Source organism: Crocodylus porosus, unplaced genomic scaffold (assembly GCF_001723895.1).
Source record: "Crocodylus porosus isolate Cpor-Errol unplaced genomic scaffold, CroPor_comp1, whole genome shotgun sequence".
Taxonomy (NCBI): Eukaryota; Metazoa; Chordata; order Crocodylia; family Crocodylidae; genus Crocodylus; species Crocodylus porosus.
Genome location: NW_017728953.1, coordinates 403,103 through 431,011, shown reverse-complemented (window position 1 = coordinate 431,011; position 27,909 = coordinate 403,103). Strand labels below are relative to the sequence as shown.

The window sequence follows — 27,909 nt, the reverse complement described above, 5'->3', positions numbered from 1 at the left end:
TGTTACATTGTAAAGTGGGTTTGCTTTATGCAAATTAGATTTATGCGCTCTTCTCTGGGAACACATGTACAGCATAAATTGAGGGAAACCTGTATTTTAAAATGTGTTTGATGCAGCTCCTTAACACCCTCCCTCCCTTCCCTCCTACCATTTTCTTGCTAGGATACTGCCTGTAGACGGACAACTCAAAACATATTATGCACACATTGTGCTTTACCCGCCTGCTAGGAAAGGGAGTGAGAGGGTCTTATAATAGTGAAAGGTGTAATAGATGGAAGGAATTTATGCATCTGGAAAATACTGAAACAAATAACAAATGCTGGAAAAGGGCAGTTAGATTTGTAGCTTCATACTAATTAATTATGTATTAAATATTTCTTTTGTTAACTTTCAGCGCTGTATTCACATGGACCAACTTGCTTGTGGTAGTTGTGGAGCTGTGTGGCTGTGAACAGGAAGCCCTGGATTTAGTCCCCCTGGTTACCAATGTGGTTCTGGAAGAACATTATCTAATTGTGGGAGTAGTGGTGGTGGTGGATCCAGGAGTGATTCCTATCAATTCCAGAGGAGAGAAGCAACGGATGCATCTCCGTGACAGTTTCCTGGCTGATCAGTTAGACCCGATCTATGTGGCTTACAACATGTAGCCTGGGGGTAGAGGGAGATGTTCACAAACTTCACAGGGCCACCAGAATGGCCAGTGGTCTCTATAGAAATGAAGCTGGTGCAAAAGTACTAATACTTGATTGAATTTACTACCCTATTTCCTTCATCTCATCCTGTGGGATTATGAATGCATCAACAAGAGGAAATATGGTAGCCAATGGAAAATGTTTGTAACAGTTTACTGAACATTATTAGCTTTACAGACAATGCAAAGTTGACAGGCGTGAGCTACAAAATTCCTAAGGCCTTTACAGTAGTGTTACTTTTTTCATTTGTTGTATATATTTGTATTTTTATCTAATACTGTTTTAGGATTATATAAGGGGAGGTTTATTTAGTTAGATCATAAACTATTAAGAAATGGGTCATCAGAATCCTGCAGTTCCCCAGTATATAACATACTTTGCAATGTACTGTAGGTGTTCATTCCATGGGATCACACTGCTTATTTAAAATTGTGCCATGACCAAATCAATGACTCACTGAATCTAAGAATTACTTATTCATATAGATATTTCTTGAATTTAAAATAATTTTACATATATTTTAAATATGTAAATATGAATATACACAATTCACTTAAAATCAGCTTGGGTAACGATGGCATTTGAAGTAGAGGCATTTAAGGACTGTACTTTTTTTTAAGTCCTTACTCTAATTATGTTTGGTCAGGCAACTAATATGAGATATGCAGATCTTATGCAAGTTTTCTTAATTCAGTATGTAGTCTGTTTCTTATTTCTGGCCAGAATGTGTCACTGCATATAGAAAACTATGATTTTAAGGCTCATCTTTCTAAAAGAGGCTGAAGCATTTAAATTGTAAAAACCATTACAGTGAAACTCCACAGTGCTTAACAGAAGCTGGTGCTTCTAGCCATTTGAGTTTTGTGTTAAAAGCACAACAAAAATCTAAGATTATGACACAAATTGACACACAGGTGAATTGGGAGTGAACCTATCTTGAATCTATTCCATTGTGTGCATGCAGGTATAGCAGCAAATGCGATTTGTACAGAAGACTTTGTTTAAACTGGAAATACCAGGAAATACCATTTCTTAAGGCATTCACCAAAATGAATTTGTTTCTGGTCTGGATATCAACTAAAATCAGCAGAGTGGAGTTTTTTGTGATTTTGGTTGGTTGTTTTTTTATTTAAAGTAAGAGGAACAACAGAGGGCAGAGAAAGCAGTTGCAGTGAATATATGGTGAAATATCTATAGTAAAGTCATTACAGCATCCAAAATAGTTGGTCAATTTCCGGCATATGCAAACACTGAAAAGCAGAAGCCTTGAAGCATATAGGAATGTTGGCTGTTCACAAACTCTTTGCAGTCCTTGGTGCATGGGACTAAGGAGATGACAAGGGTCAGCTTCAATTCAGAGTTGTTTCTTTTGTCTAATCTTTAACAGCCTTTGAATATATTTAAAGTCCCTGTTGTTTTGCTCCCCCCTTCCATTTATGAAGGGACGAAAGAGTTTGGAAGTACATGAGATACCAGATACTGTAATTGCTCTTTTGGACCAGTTGTGGTCTGTTATGTAAATATTTAATAAGGATATTTTAATAGTATTATTTACCTCCATTTTAATAAGTACACAGTGTTTTCAGACAACTTTTAAAGGTTTATCATGTAAACATGGATAAATCCTTAACTATGTAGTAGATTTATTAAGTGCAGCTTTGACAGCCATCTGTAAACAAATTCCAGTTTTGTAGTTGAAAAACTGATACAGTCTAACAGTCTACTGGAGGTCTGAAGTACTAAAATTAAGATAGAAAACTCCAAATATATGTTTAAAAATTTAGGATTAAGTTTTTTGTATCATCGTAGATCTTCAAATACTAAGGCAAGTCTTTCATCAGGGAGAAAGGAGAGTTCTTTGCAAACACCGGAACTACAAATTTACATTTCTGAAGAGTTAATATTTCAAAGTCTAGACATTTAAAAGGAGACCTTCATAGATATATTAAAACATTGGTATTTCCACAATGTCATGCTGCTGTATAGATGTTAGAAGTGTGTGAAGCCTCCATATAAATCTGATTTTAACTAACTTCCTGGAAAAGTGAAGAAATTGACACTTCTGTCTGCTGATGATACAGAATTAATGCTAGTGCAGCTTCTTTACATAACAGCTATCAAACTTGCTCAAGTACTACAGCTCCATTTGACAGAAAATCTCTTCTTCACACACCACTTTCTCTTGCATAGCAAGCGTGATTTGCAATGCAGCCTCGTGTAGTTGATCTACATTTAAGAAACAATGCTGAGAAGCTGTTTAACTTCTTAATATCCTAGTCCTGTAACTTTTTTAATAACTTGTTTTGACAGGTTGAAATCTTAAACTATTGAAGGTGGACTCTACCACATTTTGGAATTTTTTCAGCCTGAAGTTCTCTTTTGAGTACTGAAAAATTCCATGATTTTGCTGTTTTGTTGGTTTTTTTGCTCTTGCTCTCTCCTTTTTTTGTAATTAAGTCTTCTGAGTTTAGCATGTGATTGTATCCTGGCTCAATAGATTACTGTAACTAGGAACTCATGTATTAGAATTGTCAGTTACGGTCTTTGCCCCCACCATTGCCCATAATGCTCTAATTGTGTTTGCAATTAAGTAGCGTATAGAAGATGGTCACCTTTGATAATGTTGGATGCTTCTGACCATGTTCAGCATAAAGCAGTGTTTCCAAGAGGAAGTCCTGCGTTCTAACTGTACCTCTGCCACTGACTTGCTGTGTGGCCTTTGTCAAATAATTTCACTGCCTTCATTTCCTCATCTGTAGGTGAGAATATTATCTAATCCTTACAACATCCCTGTGAGGTAACTAGCTGTACAGCACTAAGTGCTCAGAAATATTCACTAATGGCCTCCTTGAGGTTGGGAATAAAGTGATGCCCTTCCAAACTGATTAATGATTTATTTGGTTAATTTTTGGAGAGCATTAAAAGAGAGAAACAATTCACCCTAAAGCATTTCCTTGCTATGATAGGGAATTCTTTCCTATGTGAATGAACATTTAATGCATGTTTGCCTGGCATAGCATTGGTCTATACAAACACACCCTCAAGCTTCAGAAACCTGGCTGAGCCACCAAAGGCATTAGGAAAATTAGAGTTCTGAACAGGAATAGCTATCAACACTGGATCAAGAAATGAGTCCAAAGAGAGCAGATGTGTTTAAATGTATGTTTAGGTCTACTCTGGTGTCACTTTTTTTAAAGCTCATCTAATGGCAAAAGCCACTTAATTTCCTGTTGTAGTCCATGCCATGAATCTGAGTTAAGAGCTGCAGTGAATTCTGAGAGTCAGTTACTTTTTTTTATAGCTTGAACAAGAAGTTTTTACCCAAAATGGACAACTACTCCCCTAGCAAAGTTTGTGGCATAAAATTACTATACTCTAAATTCTGTATTCTGCTAATGCTTGCATTGCATTTCTGGTTTAGATAACTGTAATAAAGATGGGTCATCCTAACTGTCCTGGAGATAAGGTTGTAAAAACAGGATTAGAATTTTAGCCCTAAATATCTTTTTTTTCATTGTCAATCTATTTACCATTGTCAAATTCAGACTACAGCATTATGTAATTATGTATAAAGTTTTTTATTTATTTGAAATTAGATTAGATATACATTTTTAAATTTAACATCTGGCTGGACAGTGTTCCATTAACGCATTGATTGTGTTTCCTTTGTCTTGTGTTAATAAATATTGATGCCTGATTGCTTGCTTAGTCCTTCATATGCTCTCTCCCTGAAGCTCCCTTAAGAGAATTTTGTCAGGATGTAACACTTGTTACTCATTCGGTGAACTGGGGAGCTTTGAAAGTATTCTTGAACATTTGCATACACAGACATATGTTTGCAAAGCCTGAATCTTTGAGCAGCTGAGCTCCTTCCACTGATCGAAATGCAGGTGCTTTAAGACCTAAAGAACTGGACCTGTATATCATTGCAGGTCAAGTTATAACCGAGATCCACTAAAGTGGATGTACAGTCCAGATATGATCTATTGATTTTCAAATGCATGATCTGTTTTTAAGGTGTTGAAAATAGGTTCTCATTACTTGGCTTCTGCTTAGAACAATACTTTTTAAACTAGAATTCCATGTAAGATAGGTTTCTGCTAAACTGGTTAAAGAAACAACTGGAATTTATTAGAATCTATTTTAGACCATTCTTGTTTACATTAAGAGTGACCATGAAACCTTTTGTATGGAATTTTCTGAAGTGATCAGTGTTAATGGTTAAAGAGTTGGGCCATTGCTGACTGCTGCACAATCCTACTGAAATAACTGAATTGAGAATATTCAGCAGACTGCGGGATCCCAGTGACTTAATAAGGATACTTCCTCCTGCTGCAAAACTTTTATGTTTATAAGATGTGCATTTTGAAACAGAGGGTCTTTCACCCCCTTCTTAACATTTACAGTTTTGCATCCTAGTTTATCTAGAAATGTGTGCCTGTGGAACATACTTCACCAGAACAGAAGAGCTGTGTTCCAAGCTCCTTTATCCTACCTGTGTGGTGCATCAGCCATTCACACAGCCTGTTCAAACACTGAATATTCAGTTTCGCTGCACTTTGTAAATACATTTGTCAAAGCTTGAGCTGCCAAGCATTCTGATTGACAAAGATGCATCATGTAAGTGAACTTTGTTACGATTATGCACTTGAAAGGTGCTCTCATTATATGCAGCCTGAGGATCATGTGTTTTTAGCATCTCTTCTGTGCTTTGTTGAATGTTAGGAAATTTGGACTTTTAAATTTTTTTTAAGGCAGCAACTTTGTATTTTCCCCTAAATGTCAGTTAAGCCACATAGAGGTTTGACTTAGATGGTTCTATTAACTGTTAAGTGAATTTGTTTTCTCAGTAAGTATAACTGACATCATTGGACATTACAGACCCTTCTTCCTTGACTTTGGTGACCCTGTTTATTCACAAGCCACATTTTTGTGCCAATTACCTTCACTTCTTTATGTCACTAAAGGGGGAATTCATTGATTCACATACAAGACAAACATAGCAATAAAGTTTGAAAGAATGTTATGTTGTTTGTGGCCTTAATCTTAAGATTTAGATGAGGAATGACACAAGCCTCCAGCCAGCTTTTGTAATTTTAGCCAGGATTTGAGTTTGCTGGCCTATGACTATGGAAAAGCAATTATATACAGCTTTCCAGTAAAATGATGAGGTAGGAAGCTTGGCCTTATCTGAGGTTCAACACTAAATAATTCTGCTGTCAGGGTTTAACAATGGCAATTGTGTTGAAAGATGTCATCTTCAAATGTCTGTAGACTTAAGAAATACTTTGGAACAGTAAGAATATAATTAATATATTTTTATAAACCCAACTCTACCTAGCCCATTGTGCATGCGTGCGTGCCCACATACCACACACATGATTTTCCATAAATTCTAAACAGCAGTCTTACCCTGGTTCCTTGTTTCTGTGTGAAGAAATACCCTATCTAGGAAGCATTTCCTACATTTTTAGCTTAGTTTAACATACAACCTAAAAGCAGTAAACAATTTATGATATTTTTGTAACTTTCTTCTACTTTTGGGTTCACAAAGATTTACTCAGTTTTGGTGGTAGATGGGGGGAGTATAGCTATGTAAATATAGATGGCAACAAAATTAATTTACCAGAGTCCTGAGTCATGTGGGTCTCCAGTTAACTTTTTTATTTCATTTGTAATTGTTGCCTTCATTCCTGTCTAACTTTTAAATTACAGTTTTCAAGAAGTGCGCTTGGGTTATTTAATACACTTTAACTGTTGGTATTTGCAACTCTCAGAGCTGCTTTAATTAAAGTGACCCCCTCCCCCCCTCCTGGAGCATGTGTATAAAAGCCCAGTGTTTGCATAACTAATTTATTGTTCTTAAAAATATATATATAAATGGTATAAACATCGTTCCATGTTCATTGTTGTTTTTTGTAGAGATAGTAGAGGGTGCATATCTGCAAATCTATTGCCTAAAAGATTACGGTAGTAGTTTAGGGCTTGTTTCAAGAAATTAAAACTTAATTTAAAACCAAATTAAAACTGTGTATGAAATGTTATACCGTATTTATAAATTTAATCTTAAAATGGGGAATATTTCAAGGGTTGCAAAAGTGCAAGATAATTGTGTTTTAGAGATCACTAGCAGCTATGGTTTTCTAGGACAAAGCGAATACCATACACAATACTTGTTTTATTTCACAACTAAGAGATGCTAATCTTTATAGTGTTATAGAGCTGGTCGAAGAGTAGAAGTGTTATGAACCTTGCCCATGACCAGCACTATAAAGCACTATAAACTCTGGAGTCTGCCTCCTGCTAAGTATACTGAAATGAGCAAAATAGCAAAGTGCCGAGAGACGTTTCAGTGAACCAAACCACTACTGCGAACCTGAAAATGTGTGTCAAGAGTTTTTTTTCCAATTTCTGACAGCCTTCCTCACCAGCTAATTTTCTGGCTGGAGGGACTTCATTCCTAGCATGTCTTCAAAAATTTGGTTTTGCAGCTGTACCTGTACCTACATGCTCCAGGGAATACGAGGGAAATCTTCAAACTTATTTATGTTTTTTTCACAACAGGACTGTAGCACAATGGCCAAACCTTAGGTTTCTGCTGGTTTGGTCACTTTAAAGCTGCAATCCAACCTCTGCAGCAACCACACAGCAACAAGCTGATTTATAATTACCTCAAGAGACTAGATATTTCAAAACCCTAATGTTTTCTTCTTAAAACAAAAGAAACTTTTACAATTAATTTTATATATAAAATGAACACAAGGAATATTTTCATACAAGATTTTAATGGAAATCATTACTGTCATGTCAAGTGTAAGCCAAAACTTAAAGACTTTTTGAAAGGAAGAAAATTATTCCCAGTAAAATATTTCCATTGTATTAAAATTTTACTGGAGCATTATTTAGAAAACAAACCAGCCTCTCTACTAATACAATACCACGTAATGTTAGTATAGGAAAATAAAGTTACTCAAATTGAGTAGGTGAAACTGATTAGACATTGTCCGAGTTTCAAAACTAATCAATGAAAATGTGAGCATTTCGGTATATCTTGTTAAAGCAAGTGTTTTAAAAAACTACAAAAAACTAAAAGTGGAAAGTTTAAATATATTCAAACATTTTCACAGGAATTGATTAAATATCAAACTAATATAAATATAAAATACAAAAGTGGAAAGATAATGCTCTTAAAGGTTCTGATGACATCAGTATGAGACCTTTGCTATCATGGCTACCCTGTTATCGCTGGAATTTTTTTGATTTGCGCATAGCTGGAAGCTGTATACTGTGTGGTTTATGTATGTACAAAGTACAAGTCATTTACCCTCTATGCAATGTAACTAAATCTCCTTTAAGAGCCTGACTGACACTCACTGAAGTCACTGGAAAGATTTCCATTGACTTCAGTGACTAGTTGGATCATGCTTATCCTGCTTCTATTACAGTAGATGGCTAAACTCTGAAAATGTAGCTGTGAAAGGATCACTGTGAAGAGAAAGGGAATGTTACCTGTTAAGTACTGTATAGCTTTTACTTGTAGTTCTCATTCACTTTTGAAATATTTGTGTAGATAAAAATGGTAATCTATACTTGCGTTTCATTCTGAGATTATCAAGAATTCTAGCCAAAAGATATTGCAACATTTACACGTTTGATCTTTGCTCTTAATGTAAGCTGCAGTTATGCGGTGAGGCTAACATTAAACTTTGTCCATTTTTGGTGGTGTAACTCTTTATTTTAAACCATACTGAAATAATGCTAATGTAAAAAAAAAAAAAAAAAAAAGTAGCCAGAATTGCTTACAATTACATGTTTTATTACAGACATGCAAATATACCAGTCTAATGGACATAGGATATTTTTGCTTTGGTATGTTACTCTAATTAAGCTGTGCTGATATTGAGTTAACCACTGCTATATATTACATATATGTTTTGTGACAGTATTCAATGTTTGCTTTATTCACATCTGTTTTGTACACTGATTCCATTTTTCATATTTCAGTTGCAAAATAAAATTAAGTGCTTTTATTCTTGTTTTGACAAGCGATTTCTTGAGTGTGAAATGTAATGAAATTGAGTTGTTCAGAGAGGCTCTCAAAATACAAGGTCTATTTTAATTCTTACCTGTTTGTTTAAATAAGTTCTCTCAACTGGAAGTTTCTCTCCCCGCAACCTGTCAGGCCAGTTGCTGAGGCTTTTCGTTCTCTTGTGCAATTTGTTTGCACTGTCTACAGTGCATTAACTGATCTTTATGTAAACACAGAAGAAAAGGAACAGTATTGCAGCTTTAAACTAGTAGAATGTTACCTTTTGGGGAAAGTGCAATTTTGAATGTATCAAAATGCACAATTACAGAGACCATAGAGACTAACCACATGGTAACATTAAGGTATTATTGTATTGTGAGAGAGTTTTACAGGTATCACTAACCAATTGCAATTATCCATTTGTGAAACATGACTGTTAGAACTGTATAATCCCTTCAAAAAAGAAAATGTATACAAAAATCATTTGTATGTTAATGTAAATAAACAGTTGTGCCATACTGCAAATAAAATAGTATGTCTGGACTTGGGGGGAAATTTTAAGCACTAATCAAAAGCAATGGCTATAGTTTTTGTTCTCTCTCTAGACCCAGTGTCAGGAATGTTTTTGGACAGTGCCAAAAACCTGCAACCTCAACTTGTAAGAAGTTGGCATGCTAGGGGCAAGTAGCAGTGGGGGAGCTGGGAGGGGCCTGATCCTTGTTGTGGCAGTGCAGTCCTAGCCCCTTCCCTGTCATCCACCCCAAGACACACACACCAAGCAAAATGCCTGTGTACCATGCTTTGGTACGCATGCCGAGGGTTGCCTACCCCTACTCTAGACTCTCTTCTGTTTGAATAGTAATCCTTTCCAACTCTGGAATTGAAATTGCTCAGCAGAATAAGTCTGTCTCCTCCAGAATGTCAGAAAGGACCTGGTGAAGGCTGGCATAGAATTCCTCCTTGGTTTCAGCAGCAGCATCAAGAGTTGGGACAGATGTGCTGATAGCAGTGGTGTGTTTAAGACAGAGTCATGAGGCACTCAGTTCCAATATGGAACTTGTTGAGTTGGTTTATGAGTTAATTCTTAATAGCAAAACCACCTCTGTGAAGTAAGCACTTTCCTTACTGTTTATCGTCTAGAAGAAGGTAGAGCTCCCTCGTCAATCTTGAGTTGCCCACCTCCTGCTCACCACATCTTCCTCATTAGTTATATCAATATAGTTCTTGAGTGCGGTGTGGTGCTCTAGGCACTCGCTATTAGGATTATCCATGAGGGTCCTGATGGTCAAGCTCAAAATTTATTTAGTGTCACCAATTTTGAACATGGACAATGTACTGGAAACACTTCAAGTCACTGGAGAAGTACCATCAACACTGCCTATGAAAGATCCTTTGAATCCAGTGGGAAGACAGATGCACCAACATTAGCATCCTCTCACAAGTGATCATTACCTCAATGCTTGTGGTGTTCATCTGCCATCAACTTCGCTAAGCTGGCCACAGTAGCTGGGCGTCCGACTCCAAACTCCCAAAGCAAGTTTTTTATTTTCTCAGCTCAGTCGAGGCATATGCTAGAGGGGAGGGCAGAGTGCTTCAAGGACATCCTCAAGGCCAACTTGAAAAAAGTAACATTGACATCAACTTGTGGGAGATTATCACCCAGGATAGCCCCAAATGAAGGAAGAGTCTGCTACAAGGATGTCAGTGCTTCGAAGCTGCACGCAAATGTTTGAAATCATGCAAGAGCTTCCTTATCAGCACCCAATGTCTTGATGCCACACCCAAGGAGACATGACTACAGATGTGGAAAAAGATGCTGAAGAAAATACCTGACAGCAGAAAAATGGATGTTCCAGCAGCAGAGTCCTTACCACCAGGGGCTCACGAACCATGGCAAAGGTGGTGATGTCTCAACGGCCTCCGTATCTGAGTCAGATGTTCCAAGGCGCTAATAAAGAAGCAGGGCTAGACCATTGGTTCAACCACCTGTGACTGTAGCACAGAGCCTCAGACTGCTTGAAGGCACATGTGTAATGAAAGACCTCATAAAGTACAGTAAATGTGCACAAGCACATGTAACAACATAGACAAATGTGATATAGAGACATGAAAAGTACTTTGAAACCTTACAATGACAGCAGGAGAGAGAAAAGCATGAGCAGCAGAAACATGGCCTTCCAAGGGAGGCGGTGCTCTTGGAGGTCTTGAGGAAGAGATGGGACAAGCACCTGGCTGCTGTCATCTGACCCCAGCACACTTTCCTGCCCAGGGCAGGGGGTTGGACTTGATGATCTACTGAGGTCCCTTCTGACCCTAATATCTATGAAATCAGATCCACCCCCGTGCACAGAAACATGCCCCCGAGGTAGGTTGGCCATCATAGAGGACATTCCAATTTTCTGCTACTTTGTTTTCTACTGATACGAAACCCAATGCCTTTATGTCCTCTATTTTTCTCTTCAAGAGATATTGACTTTTTTTTCCAAGAGATCTCTCTTTTTCTCTTGGAAAGGACATAAAGGCATCCGGTTTCATAGCAATAGAGGACAACTAGACTGTCCCTTATGATAGCCACCATCCCCCAAGGTGCAACACAGCCTGTTGATCCTGGATTGGCCTTGTTGGCTCTCTTCAGACCCACTGCTAAAGCAATCATCCTCAGCTCTGTAGGACTGCCAATGCTGATGGGGAAACGTACATGGAAAAGTTTCTGTACCTACCTCTGAAGCGAACGGGGACTCCCTTGCAGACTTGGGCAGCAGTTTCATTTTTCACAACAACACTGCTCCACTTTGGCCAGGAACCGGCTCCTTTTCGTCTGCCCTCGAGAGGCAGGAACGCGGGTCAACGGTCTGCTTGAAAAAGAGAAACCTGTCCTTCTGCTTGGAAAGCCAAACCGTTTTGATTTGAGGATTTTCTCAGTCCCATGCGTTCCTAGACACCGCTTTCCCATTGTTATACCCTAATGCCTCGCCGGTCTGTGCCCAGCTGGGCCTTTGGATGAATGCCTGGGTGTCCCTATCCACCCGCCTCGTGCTGGTGGACAAGCCCCTGCTTTGAGCTGTTTCTGAACGTCTGGATGCTCTTTCCTCAGCCTGACCTAGCAAGGCAGCCAGGGGCTACGTGTGGGTCGGGGCCTTCCCCTCACGGCAGGACTCGCACACGAGCTGCCTCAGAGAGGCGAGGAGGCTAAAACGAAGCCGCACCCGCAGCTCCCTCAGGGGAGTGCGGCGCTTTCCCGCCCTCGGAGCCAATATGGCGGCCGCCCGGCGCGACGCTCTAGCCTCGGCCTCCTGACAGAACTCGCCTGTTCCGCCTCCCACGCTGGGAGGGAGCCGCTCTAGCCTGCGCCTCTGAGAAGCGCCCTCGAGAACTCTATGGTATGCGCTCTGCGGAAGGCGGCACATCTAGCCCAGACCTCCGAAAGACTCGATGATTGCGGCCCGCCCACCGCGGAGTCCCGGTCGGGCCTGCGGCGCGGACGATGCCGGCGGTGCCGGGCTGCTGAGGCGGCGCCAAGGCCGCGGGGCTCGCGAGGTAAGCCCCGGCCGGTCCCGCCAGCCGCCGTGTCCGCGCACCGGGCGCCCACGGCCTTGTCCGGAGCTGGGCCCCGCCTGATGCGGGCGGGCGCGGCCCGGGGCACGTGCGGGTGGTTTCTGAAGCGGGGGCGGCTTCGCGCCAGACCCCCCTGCCCGGGCGCGGGCGCAGGGGGCTGTGTGCCCTCCTGCCCCGGGGGGCAGCCGTGTTTCCGCCCCGTCCAGGCCTGAGGGGACCGGGACGCTTCGCACTTCGCGTCGGGGCTCGGCGACGCTTAAAGCGTCCAAGTTTTCTGGTACGTCCGCCTCCACGTGCAGTTTTTGGGGAAAAATATAAATAAGAACAGGTCGGGTTTACTCACTCACCGGCTTCGTGGTCAGGAACAGGGTAGGTCGGTGTCGCCTGCCGTTCCCAAGTTTGCCGTCATGTTGGTTCATATCTTGGACCTTAAAAAAAAAGTCCCTCCTCTCTTGTTGGGATTATAGATCTCGCAGGCGTTCAGGCTGTCGCAAGGTTGTCGGGTGCCCCAAGGGGCAGGAAATCAGCTGGGCTTGAAGGATTGAACTTGATGATCTAATCGGTCAACCCTAAAATCTGCGATGTCTGTGATCCCAGTGAGATGAGCATCCAAATGTTTCTTGGACGTGTCCAGAGGAGGTGCTAGCACCATCTCTGCGGGCAGGCTGTTGCAGGCCTTGGGCAGCTCGGACGGTGAAGATGTTTGTACTTGTGTCCAGCCTAAAGCGGGCTTGCGGGAGTCGGTGAGCGTCGGACCCTGTCATCCCTCGGGGCGCTGTGGTGAACAGGTGTTCCCCCAGATCCTTATCGTCTGTCGATTGATACGAATGACATCAAGTAAATGCACAAAGTTACTCATTTTCCCGTGAGTCTTGTCAGTACGTTGCTAATGCCGTGCTTGTAAGTGGACTGTTTTCAATGCTTTGTTTTAAATATGAGGATGCTTATTTTAATATAATCCTCTTTTTTTTCTTTTTTTTTTTTTTTTGTGGTTAAGCCTTAAAGACCCAAGTCTAGAAATGGCTAACGAAGGACAGGTACTTACGTATCGTCAAGAGACGAGGTTTTTGTGGGGTCATCAAGTTCTGGCATTGCTCCTTGTGGGTATACCCAGGGGCTCCCTTAAAAAATTGCTCTATGGCTAGAGCAATATGTCTTGTTTCTCCAAGTCAGGAACCCTCCCTCCACATAACTGTTGGACTGTTACTTGGAGATAAGGAAAAGTACTCTGTTGTGATTTGTGCCATCTGCTTTTTGCTCAAAGGTTGTCTGTATCTTGGCTGTGTCCTTGGGGTGGAAACCATTGTGCTGTCTCTTCTGCAGCGTTCTTTTGCTCATTTTTTTTTGCAGCATGTTCCCAGAGGTGCTGATTGTTTCATTGTTTCCTGGGGTATGTTCTCTTTCCTCTCCTCCTTTCACTGCAACCGTCAACTGTCTCTTCTCTTGTTCTTAAATCATAATGCCCTCCGTAGAGAAACTGTCTTTCTTTAAAGAGAGAAAGAGTTATTATGAAGCACTGGACCAGGGCTGGGAAACGTAGGTACTATTCCTGGTTCTGCCTCTTGTCCGTTGGGTGGCCTTGGGCATGTCCCGTCACCCCCTGCCTCTGTTTCCCCACCTGTAAAAAGGAGATGATGGCAGTGACCTCCTTTGAGATCTGTTGATAAAAAGTACTATGCGTGATCTGAGTAGTGACATTTTTATTCCTGCGCCATACATGTCAGAGCAGGGCCCTGAGCTCTAAGCACAGCTCTTAGACACATCTGTTACATATTGAAGGAAGATTCTTCACTAGCTTCCTGGCTTGTATTTCCAGGACTCCTTCTCATATTGCATATGCTTTTCACAGATTTCCAGGAAGCTGTAGGTCAGCTTTCATTTGAGTTTCTTCCCAGTTGCTGGCTATTGGATGTACAGTGTCCTGAAGTATCCAGTATTCAAATAACACGTATAAGACTGTAACAACCTTTGCCTATGGAAAAGGGATTTTCTTGTTGAAGTTTCTGCTGGGGTTTTGGGAATGTTGTTCCTTAAAACCTTCTCATGTCTGCAGTATAGCAGCATCATTAGAATTAACCAAATTAGTGCACTATATTGATCTAAAACTCATACTTGAATTCATTTTAATGTTGTCATTCAATATTTAAAACTATCCCAGTAAGACTAGTAGCAGATTTGACTTGGGGGAGAGACTTTGAGATCTTTAAAAATTGATCAGCTTCTTCAGATATTTCAAAATCCATTAGTTGGAATCCTCAGGAAGGACGCTTTGTACCTGAACGCTTGTCTAATATCTTTCCCAACTATATGGTTGGTTCAATAAAAGATGTTACCAAAGAAACCTTGCTTCTTGCATATACCCTGACCCTGTCATGGGCACAACAAAACTCCTACCATAATTCAGAAATGAGTTTGAAAGATTGGTTCTTTGGAGCAGATGTGTTCTGCGGAGTGCTTGGATTTCAGGGTCCTTTCATTTAGACTGTAAGATCCTCAAGGAAGTGGGGGGTTTTGGTTAAACGGTCATCCCTACCTACAGTAGTACAAAAATAACAAATTGTATGTCTTAAGCATCAGTAGGCCCAAGTCCTCTGGACAGTGCTGATCACTGCAGTGAATTCCCTACTTCCAGCTTTCTGTGTTCCATGAAAAACTTTTCCTTCATCCTGAAACTATGTAGTTGGCTTCCTCCAAACAAATGTTTTATTGTTGTTGGAAGTAATTGTGGCTGTGGTGTTAAGCTGAATGCTAGTAAATTTTCCATACTCAGTATGCAAATCTTTCTTTGGCTGAAAACTTGTGGCTTGAGGTGTTAATTAGAACTGTTTTTCACCCTTGAGAGTAAAGGTCTTACTGAACGCTGAATAGGTAGAAACCGCTGTCTTTTAAAAATATTATCAGAAATATCTTCCGCAGAAAGCAATATGTTTTCCAGATAGATAATCTGCTTTAGCAAAGCAGAGACCTCTAGAATTTGTTGCACGTTACTGGGTAGTATATTATGCTTCCTTATCCTGTGGAGGATGCAAGTGCCGCAAATCAAATACACAATAATGGTTGTTTGCTTGTTAAAATAGTTTGTTGTCTCTTTTCATTATTGACAGTTGTTAGATAAGCACTTTTAAGTGCCATCTGAAATTACAGATACAGTCAGCTTCAACTTAAAAGTCATTTTTCTGGCTAAAAATACAAAGGTAACACCCAACAAGAGCAAAAAACACCTTTCTATATTTTTTCAATGAACTCTGATCATTTCCGATTGACTTTGTTCTTATTCCATTTAATTGTTTAGTTACAGTTAGTTTGTCTATGTTGCAGCAAGTCTTTCATACAGCAACAGGATAGAGTGTTTCAGAATAAGACATTGTGTCTTGAAAACTAAAGGAATTTACTTGGGGTTTTCTGGAGTACCAGAAATTACTTTTAGTGTTTTTGCATTTGACTAGATTTCAGTGTGATGGTTTCCTATTAACAAGTGGCATGTTGTAGCTGAACAGAAGTGCAAACTGCATGTTTTTGCTTTATAAGAGTAGAACTGATTTTTACCACTTCTTTTATATCCCCTTGTTTTGTGCATTTTGTTAGGACCCAAATAAAAAAGGGTGCACGGTGTTGCCTGCATGTGTATAAACTGTCTTACGTTTTTGGAAGATTCCAGTTGTCTCTCAGTTTGGGGAAAGTGGTATCAAATTTTACGAATTCTTAGTTTCTCCTTTGAAGGTGCCGTTTCACACATCTCACCCGTTGTTCCTCTCTCATCAGTTTTCTCATTACAGAGCCTGATCTTGCAACTTTACTTAAGTGAGTTCTGTTGACTTCAGTGCAATTTCCTCAGATGAGTAAGGATTGCGAGAGCAGGCCTCTAGACTTCACACTTACTGACTTTTTACCCTCTGTGTATACGTCAAGCTGCAAGAGCTGTGGTTGATCTCAGTAGGGAAAAATCAATGACTCACGTTTCCACAGAGAGAAATGTAATTTCCAGTCTCATAGCAACTGCCCTTGCAACTGTTTCAAACCTTGTGTGACAAAACATGTAATGCTTACAGAGCATCTTTTAATGCCTCATCCAGTCTGCCTGCTCACCCCATCCAAACATATGCATTTTACATTACACGAAAGCTGCTGATTTATGGCTTTTCCATTAGAATTATGTTGGATGGTTAAGTATAAACAGTGACAAATCTGAGGAGGGTGCCCTTGACTTCTAAATATACAGACCTAGTTAATTTTTTTTATGATCTTAAAAGTATTACATTTTGTGTACTGAATATGCTCTTACACTTGGAGAACAGTGCTGAATGTTTTATGACCGTTTTCAATGATAGTTGAATAAATAGATTGTAAAATCTAGTGTCTGCTTTCTGCTGCTTTGCATTCAGAGATGCAAAGGAATTAAAAGGTAGGAACATACTCTTCCTTTCAGTCAATGGGTAGTTCTGAATTGGGGCTGAAAAAGCTGAACTGCAGAAACTGTGGTTAAGGCTTCAGAGGCTTAGCACAGCACTGAGAGGCAGCATCCTGGGGTAGTACACTGACTTTTCCACTGATTCAGTCTGTGGGTTTGGGCAGCTTGCTAACATGTCTGTTATTTGTTTTCCTCATATGTAAAAGGGGAGGAAAACACCTAAGTATGTCAAAGGAGGATTGTGAGGCTTCATGAAAAGTGCTTCCTTATCTTCTGGTGGAAGCTGCCGTAGAGGTATTAAGTAGCAATATTAATTATGGCTGGGACTTTCAGTTAAGCCTGACGGAGTGAAGCATCCCAGTCCATTTGAAAGTTGATGGAGATAGGGAACCTCACTCCCTTTGAAATTTCCAACCTACATTTTATCCATAACTGAATTGATTCCTTATTTTTTTTCTTGTAGTTGATATGGAAGAAGTGCACAAGAGCAGCAGTAACAGTTCAGTGACACCTCCACAAACCACTGTACAAGGTACAACACTACAAGCAACTCACCTTTCTCACATTGCTCAACAGGTAAAGCATGGGCCAGGCTACAGCAAATATTTCTTAAGAATTAGGTTAAGAGCAATCTTTTGCTTGTAAGCTAAATGGTTTGATAGGGGTTTTTTTTTCCCTTTAAATACTCAGGGAGGAAGAAGACAAGCAAGTAGAATTGTGAGAAACTTGCTGTTCTTTTTATAGAATCCACAGAATGAATATCCTTGTGCATATATCGTATACCATTTCAGTGCTGAAAATTTGTAGCCATTTTTTCTTGTTAGATTTTAGATATTCAGAAATGTTCACCCAGATGATCACTGAGCTAGCTCGGCAATATGCAGAGGGCATTTGCAGCTCCCATGGACATCAACCAGAGATATGGGCGTGCAGAACATCTGAATCACTTTTCATTTTGGGCAATGTCTGTGTCTTCTCCCTGCCTGCTAGTTCTCACTCTGTTTGTGCCTGATGCCAGCATTTAAGCAGAGTAGATGGCTTTTAGGGTCCTAAGTGTGTACCGTGCTGCCTCTGCAAGCAGAGAAGTAATGTACGTGTGGCTTAGGAGTGGAGTAAATAAAATTTGTTTGAGATTTTATCTACAAATGATCTCTTTATTAGCTTTACTGAAGAAGATTCAATGGGGATATAAGTGGAAGACTGGGAATGTTGCCTTTGTCCTTGACAGCTTTTTCATTAAGTACAATAACAGCATTTTAAGAACTCATTTAAAGTGAATGGCATGTTTTGGACCATTTTATCTAGGAAAAAAAAAATGTTCCTGGAGAAAGTCTGCTCTTCCTTTCCTGTCTGCAAATTGGTGCTGTTTTGTAGTTTACCTTCTATGGGCAGTTCAGATTTTAATAAGAAATTTAGATATAATTTGAGGCAATAAGTGAATACTGAACATGAGTGAACAGATTGCAAGCAGGTGGCAAAATATTTATTTGCATGTAGAATTATGACGACAATTTCACATTTTGACTTGAGAGAACAAACTAGCATTTAAAAGGAAGTTAGACCACTTTATAAGTATATTCTTTTTCTTCTAAGAGAGAGAGTTTTGGTTCTGATGATGCCTTCATCTTTTTTAAAACAAATAATACAAGTATATCTGCATTTTCTCTGTTGTTGTTCAGCGAATACAACTGCTGTTCTTACTAAATCATTTATTTGTTTTAGATGTCTCTGAGAGGCCCAACTCCACTGACAGTTGTTCAGCTTCCTGGAGAACAAGTACAGGTTCAGGGAGTCATTCAGACAGCTCAGTCATCTTCTGTAATCCATTCACCCCAGGTGCAGGCAATGCAGGTAATTGAGCACATAACTTGTTATGTATATAGACACATTTGTGAAGAGACTTAAAAGTCTTGTCTGAATGAGTTAAACTCAGTCACAGTGCAGCTAGGTATCACAGCCAGTTGACGTATTGATGAACATTCTGGTGCGTAGGGGATATCAAGGAAGACAGTTTATAAATTCAGGGTCTGAGAACGCTTTATTTTTAGATACACGTTTCTTATTTAATGACTTTTGCACTTTCCAGTGCACCCAGGTGTCCTTAGAGGTAAGGTTGAATATCATTTTCCTTTTTTCAGGGTTATATAATTTAAGTCTGTTATCTGCTTCAGCTCAGTGTTGGCTGCAGTGAACCCTCAGAACATCATGGCACACTGAACTTGCAAATTAAAATGGTCAGAGTGGGCAATAAAATGGCTGGGAGAATCCTGATAAAATGGATTAATTTGCCATCGCAGTATAATTCTATAGTATACTGAGTGCCTCTTGCCTCTTCAGGTGCATTTGTCAAATCAGTCCCTGAAAGAGACTCAAAACAACTTCAGCATCCAACTCTGTCTGATCGCTACCCATTCAGTGCCAGTCCTTCCTGTGGCAATCAATGCACAGCGGTCACCACTGAACCCAAGCCTTCTCCTGTTGTGACTTGTGAACTTTGTGACTTAGTTGAGAGATGAAATATACGTTAGCAACTTTCTTTAAATGTTGATAGCAAACCCTCCTCTGCTGACTGTACAGTGACAATTAACAAAGAGAAATACTTTTCCCAGAGTCTTAGGTACTCTTGCTGAGACAAGTAAAAGTCTTGTTAGCTTCTATTTAACAAGGAACATCGAAGAAAAAAATGACCTTGCCAAGAGGAGAAGGATCCAAATGAAATAAAAAGAGATCACAGATAAAAAATATTAAAAAAATATCATCTTGAATTGCTTTATAAATATTCTTGCATGTTTATTACTTCCTAAGATACTGCTGTTTTAAATGTTCATTTTCCTTGGTTCACTGGAATTATAAGTTCACTGACTGACCAAAGTATGTGATTAGTTGTCCTATAATAAATGTTGTGAATTAGAAATGCCTTTCACAATCCTTCCTCAGGTGATTTGTATAAGGGAAAATACATAGCCTTTGCTGAAGGGGACCCAACTCCTAAAATTCACTATCTGCTGCCAAGATTATTGCTTGTAGGCTCTGTTTGGTGAACAAAACAGGAAATCTTCCTCCAGTGCTTCTGGGGTTCCTGATATAGTTCTTGTTACATATAGATGCAATTTAGGTAAGAGGCAAGGATTTTTGTGCGTGATATCTGCTCTTGGATCAACAGCGTGGTTGGATAGACTTAGACGAGCATTTGAATGCAATGCAGTCTTCTTTAGGTATGGTTTTAGGTGTTAGATTTGCGACAGGTTTTGGGGGGTTGCTTATGTCTTTATTATTCAGATTTGTTATAAACTGAGATAAAATATATAGAAATGAAATGCTGCAGTCAAAGAATGTAATGTTTTTGTAATGTGTAAGTTTTTTTTTTTCAAATTATGTAGAAAATGCACATCTAGGCAGGTATTGAAGATTAGTCTATCACCTATAAATCACCTTAAAAGGCAGTCAGGTTTTGAGAACAAAACACTTCTCTTCAGGTTTGTACATCCATAACATAACCAGAAAGGAACTCAGTTTCTTGTCTCTTTGAACTGGAATACATACCATAGGCCACTCAGCACACTTGCTCTACACATGATGTGAGACAGAAAATAGGCACTTTGTATATTTGCCATTTTACTGGTGCTTTTTGGTGGATATTTTTGGTTTTATAAAATTAAAATATTTAAGCTGCCTTGGCTATTTCTCATGTAGTGTACAGCACAATAATGTATGGGATATGGTTTTTTTAGGTAACTTCGTTGTCAGAGAGTGAGGATTCTCAGGACTCATCAGATAGCATAGGCTCTTCACAGAAAGCCCGAGGCATCCTAGCCCGTCGCCCATCTTACCGGTGAGTACTTTATAAAAATGTTTACATTGAAATGGTTTGGTTCATATTTTTTCCCAGTAATGTAGAATTTTAAATGAAAGTGGATAGCAAAAATGATTATTTCTAATAGTCCAAGATAAATTCACTGCTGGCAAAGCATGAAAAATCATTGTCTTCTGGGGAGTTATATTGACTTGCACCAAAAACGATGTTAAAGTTTTATATATGTGGTTAAGTACATTGCTGAATTGTTTATATATCCCAGTGAGTGTGAACAGGGCTCTGTCTCTACAGCTTGTCTGTTTTTTTGGTATGTATAGTAATAAATAATCTTTGTATGGTGTTAGGTTTAGTTGGTGCATTTTAATTCTGTGATGAGTTTGTTGTGTATTCAGAGAGCAAAAAAGAGTGATTAATTTAAAAGAAAAATTGAAGCACCTTTTTTTCACGTTGTTCTAACAGCAAAAAATTGCTAACTCATTTTAATTAGATTAGTGCACACACAAACCCATTGTGTTGTGAGAATCAGAATTGGGTTTTATACTAGAAAAGGCTCCAATAGGCAAGTCTGAAATCACTGGAAAATGTTTATGATGGAAATTCCAGTGCAGTCTTTACTCAAGTGATGCAGCTGCACTGCTAGAACAAATCGGGGAAAAATCTGACATCTGCAGGAACGTGTTGTATTTCAGCAAGTCTGGCTGGAAAATTTTGATGAGCCACTTCAAAACATCTAAGCATTGGACTTACAGCACATCATTTCACTACAGGTTATTAAAATATATTGTAAATATTCATTATGGGGGCTTATCTGTTTAAAAACCAAAACTCTGGTTTTTTAGAGGTTAATAATTAAAAATCTTATTGGCACTTTATGAATACAACTGCTTTAAAAATCAGTGCCTGTATTTAATTATTTTTTGTATCTGTACTGGAAGTAGTTCAAACATTTAGAGGAGAAACAAGAAACTATTGAATATGGAAGCCATTACTTGAAGAAGGCACAAGAGGATACTCCCAAATGAAAAGCCATCATATCCATTTCATATTCTTCAAGTTGCTTTTTTCAGACTGTCTGTTTATTGATTACTGTTATTACTAAAGTATGATGATATATTTAAATACTGTATCAATGTTATCGTTTAAGAATTAGTGGAAATCTATTGAATATCAGGATTTCTTGACCTAAGAGTTAATACTAACCAGATGTAAAGCAAGTGCTTGCCTTGAAGGATAGCAAAGCTTGATGATAATTGAAATATGAAGTCAGTATATCTGTAGGTATAGTCTGAATTTCTTGCTAAAATACCCAGAAAACTCTAATTTCAGACCTGAATCTTAAAAAAACAAAAACCCCAAAATAAGTGTGGAAAAGTAGCTGTTTACATTAATTCTTTAGTTGGAAATAAAGACTTGTGAATATTTTGTGATTGGCTAATCCAAAGCAACTGGTAGGCTCTTCTGAATTTGGCTGCAGCCAATGAGCATGTATGTATTTGGTTCGAAATGTATAGTCAATTACCATGTCACCTTTTCATTTATAAAGAGTTAATAAATGATTAATACTTGTTGTTCACATCTATAATGGAGTTTTTATAAACTCTTTAAATGGAATTTTCACGTAAAGTATAACTCCATTTGCAAATGTAATCTGGCTGATTATCATTTGCTCTACTTGAAGAAATGATGCATCTAAACATATAATCAGTTTTTGTCTGAGGAGGTAACAAGACATTTACCTGTTTTGTCACATTACTTCAGCCAGTCATAGGTCAGGATTTTTCTTCTGTATGTGACAGCGTGCTTTATCAGCTGTGTGCAGCACGTGTCTATAGTAAAGGTGGTGTTGGCTGATCTGTCTTCAGTCACAGCTGCACTTAGCACAATTTTATAAAAGTGTCAGCAGTAGAGACTTGTCTGCAACAATTTTTTCATTTCTCTTGAGAGGCGAAATTGCCAACCAGCATGCAAACTTGAGTTTTCTATCAGTGCTAATGACTTTTTTTCCCGTAGAAAAATCTTGAATGACCTTTCTTCTGAAGACGCACGGGATAGAAAGGGAGATGAAGAAAGTCCTGGTGTTTCCACTGTTACATCTATGTCTGTTCCCGCACCTATCTATCAGACCAGCACTGGACAGTACAGTATGTTAAATGATATATAAACCTAATAGACACTCGCTTGTTAAATTTCCCCGAAGTATAATTGTGTGTGTGGGTATGTATGTGCGTAATGTATTTTAGAGCCTAAGTTGAAACAAAAAAGGGATGTGAATGCGAGGGTTAACAATGTGATTATAGCTGGGGTGTTAAACCATGAGGCCCCTCAGACTAGACAGATGGCACAGGCCTGATCCACTGGCTGGATCGGGCCTATAGGGTGCCCTGGCATGCTAGATCTGGCACCAGCACTGTGTGCAGCACATGCCCCCAACCAACTTCATGTGCAGCATGTACTGCGTGCAGTGTGTGGATCCACTCAGACCCCTAGGCCACACTGTGGGCCACATGATGGGGATCTAGTCCATGGGCCTTATTTTTGACAACCCTAGATTACAGGTTTCAGTTGCAATTAGTGTACTCGCTAGAGACCCCATTGTGCTAGGTGCTGTTCCTTCGCGCAGACAGACCAACCCTGCATCAGAGCTTGTCATTTGGATCATAAGATACTTGTTTGAGAAAAAGGAAAGACTGTTATCCCTGTTTTACAGATGAGGAAATGAGGCAAAGAAAGATGGAGTAATTTGTCCAAGATCGTAGAGGGAGTTGATGGAAGAGCCAGGAATTTCACCCTGATTTCTTGACTCTCAAGTTAAATGTCTTAACTGCCAAACTAGCTTTTAATCTCTGCTTAATCACCTCCTTTCTAAAACAATTTGCTGAACTATTTAGTACTAGTCATAACTGTTTACTATAGTGCTTTCCATATGCACTCTGGAACTAGAATCCCCTTTAACTTGGTTCTCTACAATGGTGCTCAGGTGATTTTTCTGGTCTTCCATGCAAGTGATGGACCTTCTGGCAAAGGACCACTTTAATCAGACCTGTTGTGACTGACAACCCTGAGTGTATTGCTGTTCCAGATATACCTCCTTTCTTGAAGTCATTCTATTTGGGATGATCTGCAAGATGTTTCCCCAAGCAGCCATCCAAGACCACAGCTGGTCTAAATAAAACAAGATAAAGAATCACAAAAGAAAGCAGTACTTATACAAGAGCTTGCATGTATACATACTTGCCTTGTGAATAATTTAGGCTTACTTCAGCATTATTTACAGCACTGTAACAGACTATTTTCTATGCTTCTAGGAAGCAGTGTACCCTTCTTGTCTCTCTTGGTCAGATAGTCTACAAGAGACCTACTTTTCCTCTCGCTACCCCAGGACCTGCCCTTTGGGCAAGGACTTGGCCATTTACATCTTTAGAATCATAAAATGTCGAAGGTGTGAAAGTTGCAGCTTCATTTTAGCAGAATGTGGCGAATTTCAGTGGGTCTGAGGCATCAGCTGGAAAATAAAATGGGTGTCCCCCATTTCTGCTGTTGCTTTTCCAGTAGCTCTGGCCATGGTCTAAGTTTCTTTTTCCAAATCTGACATTTCAGTGGTCCTGTTGCTCTCGTCTGCCTCTTGGCTAGCATATGAAGTTAAAGTGAAGAATCTTCCTTTACTTAGCAACTCTTCCTGGCTAAGAGTGACAGAATGTACCTCTCCTTTTATGTTGATTGGCCTTTCATTGACCAATCTCCATACTCAGTACTTCTGCTCTACAGGAAGTGTGAACTATCTGTCATAGTACCCCAAACTTTGAAAATATTTACTTGTCAGCTGCTAGTTAGGGTGAGTTAGTATATACCACTACCTCTTTGTTTTGATACCCATGTTAAAAATTAGGAACAAGGGAAGAAATAGTAAAAATATCTGTGTTCAGTTCCCAGACTTGGGAATGGATTTTCAGAAGAGCTCAGCTCCCATGGTAAACATCTAAATAAATCAGCCTGATTCTTCAAGTATATTTGGCACTTGACATTTCCCATTGAAAATAGCAGAAAATTTTGCCAGGTACTCAGTTTTTGAAAATCAGGCCCTGTGTCTTTTATCTTTTAGGGGTTAAATGAAAATACAGGCAATATGTAAGTTTTGCATTTATTTTTTTTATTATAAAAATGTCTACATATAATAGTCACATTTGTTGTTTCCACCATCAACCTCTCTTGCTAACCACGTTGTCACTCACCACTGATGTCACAATCGAATTAGTCAACAGGGAGTTTGGATTGTAGCAGAGGGAGGACAGGACTGGAGAGGAGAGAAGGAAGCTCTGCTTCTACCAAGGTGAATTTTCACAGGGTACAAGCTACTAGATATATATGTATACAAACTAGCCATAGCTTTGGGGGCTCTTGTCCCAGCAATAGTGTACAGTTGGGCACAGCTAATTTAGGGTATGCGTTTGCAGTGAAAGCTGTCTTAAAAGCACTACATTTGGTTGGAGATTTGAGCCCAATATAGATTTGGAAAAACCAGGCCAATATAGATCTCTTTGTCAGTCAGGAAGGAACATGCAAAGTTTTTTAATACTACATATCCATATATGTTTGCAGCCCAGTGCTTATACATAAGCTTACCAGTAAAAGCAATTAAAAGTTGATGAGTCTGTTCTTTAATCTTCGTGCTCTATGAAACGCAAACAGCAAACAAGCCACATGACTATGAAAAGTAAACCAGGCTATTTAAATTTATTAGTTTTAATAGTACAAAAGATGTTAACATCATATTACACTTTTTTTTTAAATACTTACATAGTATGAATCCAACAGTATCTGTCAAAAAAAGCCTTTAAAGTTGGCACAAAATTAGCTTTCCGATCCTGAGGGTAACTGCTTAAGATAGTCTGTTTTATTGGAAATGGTTATTCTTATTTTAGATTCATTGTATTCATATCTTAAGAGATACAGAAGAAAAATATATTCTGTGTATCTACCCTATTTTTCTTCTCTCACTGAAGTTGCTATTGCCACCAATGGAGCATTACAGCTGGCCAGTCCAGGTACAGATAGTGTACAAGGTCTGCAGACATTAACAATGACAAATGCCAGCGGTACTCAGCCTGGGACAACGATACTACAGTATGCACAGACATCGGATGGTCAGCAGATACTAGTACCCAGCAACCAGGTGGTAGTGCAGAGTGAGTATGCGTTCTACAAAGGGTTTAGACATACTACCCCTGCCTCCAATCCAGATGTAGTTTTCTAAGCCTTCTACAATTTAATATCTTACTATACCGTCCTAACAGCTGCATCAGGAGATATGCAGACATACCAGATCCGCACCACACCAACAACCACATCCCTCTCTCAGACTGTAGTGATGACCTCTCCTGTCACCCTGACATCTCAGACAACCAAAACAGATGATCCACAGTTGAAACGAGAGATAAGGCTGATGAAGAACAGGTGTGTAAGTTCCCTTGTTCAGCTAGGCTTTGCAGTCGCCTTGCCTAGCTGAACGTGGATTCTTAATAGCTCTACTGAACCGTAACTTCAGGTATCAGGTGCACTGGGGGTACAAAGTCAGCTTGAAAAATCACACTTCTGCCCGTGAATTATTTTTACCTGTTATAGTCTACTCACCTCCTAAGAGTGCTAGGGAAAAATGTTTCCCCTCTTCAGTTTGTTTACTTTAAAGTACAAAAAGTACTTCTGTGTTCATGTAGTTTACATATGTATATAGAAATTAATTTTTTTCAATTAAGTGGATTTTATATTTACTACATATTTAGTAAAAGCTGTAATATAAGTACTTGCTTTTTTATACATTCAGACTTCTGAATCCCACGTAAGCAAATTTGTATGCATTATTCTTTATCCTCATTTCTGAAAATGTTAGAAATTGTGACCAAAACGTGTTACAAATGTTGTCCCACTGAAGTTGGGGATAAAGCTAAGAACAGTTTTTCCTTTCAAGCCAATCACAATTTATTTAACCATGAAATATTAGATTTGGTGCCTGCCTACAGGTATGGTAGCTTCCAGTGGAATAGGTACTCAAAACAAATTATATTCAATGTAAAATAATTGACAACTTCTGCCTTTGATTTTAGAGAAGCTGCTCGAGAGTGTCGCAGGAAGAAGAAAGAATATGTTAAATGCTTGGAAAACAGAGTTGCTGTTCTGGAAAATCAAAACAAAACTCTAATTGAAGAGCTAAAAACTTTGAAAGATCTTTACTGCCATAAGAGTGTATAAGCAAAGGAGGCAAAACTTTTTATGGACTGTCTGAATTTCAGAGGGGAATTTTTTATACTGATTTTTAAAAAACAAAAAAATAAAAATAAAAAAAGCTACATGAAAGGTCAAAAATGTTAAACTTTTCTACCAGGCTTTCACAACCTAAAGACTGTAAAGATTTTATTTACAAGATGGTGACAAAATACAAAAAAGGAAACAAGAAACATAACCTAAATTCTTGCTGGTGCAACTGGAAATATCATTACATTCAAGATTATATCTACCATAAAAGGACATGCACATTTTTACCTGACAAGTGACTTGAGTTTCCTGAACTGAAAAAAAAATCAATTTTGTAACAGCAGCAATATTTTATTACTATTCAAATGTGGGTGAAATGGAAATCCTTCCCATTAGCTTACCAGGATTAGCAACATATATAACCAGTATGTTTTAATTTCTTATTGTTTTCTGATCCTTATCTTTTATTTCAGTTATTTGTATGTAAATATTTTTTTATTTCAACCTGTAACTTCTAACTTACAGGTGTAGAGGATAAAAAGAAACTAATACTTTGATAAAAATATAAATTATATTTACTTTTCTCAGCTGGCAGTTTGTTTAAAGGGCTTAGGGTTTAAAGGGTTTTAGGGTTTTTTGTTTTATGAAATGTTTGCTGTGTTTCTCAAATGGAGGTTTCACAGAAAGCAATGCAAATTTTTCAGGCCTAATCCTGGAAGATGTCCAAGGCACATGAGTATTAAGGTGTTGGCAACTTAAGTGTATTCAACGCATCCAATTACTTTAAACCTAGTTTTTGGTAGAATGGGTACAGCTGAGCCAGAGCTGTTGAAAAATGCTTTTTAAATAGTTGTGTTCTTGATTACTGTGTGAGATAAGCTTCTATAATTGAAAATAAATTGTGTGCTGATTTATATGTACAACTGAACATGCATTGCTTATTCTGTTTGGAGATCCTACTGTGTTTAGTTGTAAAGTTTACACACCAAAAAAGAACAGTAAAATTAAAAAAAAAAAAAAAAGCTAACGATGCATACCAAAGGGGTTAATAAGGTTCTAATATAGGGCTTATAATTTTTTTTAAAAAGTGCACAATTACCAAACTTATTTTGTAAGGTAGGCGATATTTTACAAAAAATGGTATCTTTGTAACAAAATAGTCTAT

At 38.9% G+C, this 27,909-nt stretch overlaps 2 protein-coding genes across 4 annotated transcripts in view; both read left to right on the top strand.

Moving 5' to 3' along the window:
* Nucleotides 1–8,722, top strand: part of DIP2B (disco interacting protein 2 homolog B) — a 101,422-nt gene extending 92,700 nt beyond the window's left edge. For both annotated transcript variants that reach the window (XM_019556432.1, XM_019556431.1), the window contains exon 38: nucleotides 395–8,722. In XM_019556432.1, coding sequence (XP_019411977.1) covers nucleotides 395–647 — 253 coding nt within the window. In that variant the 3' untranslated portion in view covers nucleotides 648–8,722. The remainder of the gene's footprint in view (nucleotides 1–394) is intronic.
* Nucleotides 8,723–12,150: 3,428 nt separating this feature from the next.
* On the top strand, nucleotides 12,151–27,823 carry ATF1 (activating transcription factor 1). Of its 2 annotated transcripts, none has more exons than XM_019556434.1 (8): nucleotides 12,151–12,258; nucleotides 17,148–17,260; nucleotides 18,407–18,535; nucleotides 20,416–20,516; nucleotides 22,509–22,639; nucleotides 25,499–25,681; nucleotides 25,790–25,953; nucleotides 26,597–26,741. In XM_019556434.1, exons 2-8 carry the CDS (start codon nucleotides 17,153–17,155, stop codon nucleotides 26,639–26,641), a joined length of 861 nt encoding a protein of 286 aa, XP_019411979.1. In that variant the 5' UTR covers nucleotides 12,151–12,258; nucleotides 17,148–17,152; the 3' UTR covers nucleotides 26,642–26,741. The 2 variants fall into 2 exon arrangements, with proteins under 2 accessions (XP_019411979.1, XP_019411978.1); XM_019556433.1 differs by having other exon boundaries at nucleotides 12,152–12,258; nucleotides 25,790–25,949; nucleotides 26,597–27,823.
* Nucleotides 27,824–27,909: the final 86 nt, after the last annotated feature.

Excerpts from the sequence above, each read along its gene's own strand:
- ATF1 (XM_019556433.1), top strand. The coding sequence starts at position 17,153 with ATGGAAGAAGTGCACAAGAGCAGCAGTAACAGTTCAGTGACACCTCCA. Across the intron at positions 17,261-18,406 it reads TTTCTCACATTGCTCAACAG|ATGTCTCTGAGAGGCCCAAC; the intron begins GTAAAGCATGGG and ends TATTTGTTTTAG. Across the intron at positions 25,950-26,596 it reads ATAAGGCTGATGAAGAACAG|AGAAGCTGCTCGAGAGTGTC; the intron begins GTGTGTAAGTTC and ends CTTTGATTTTAG.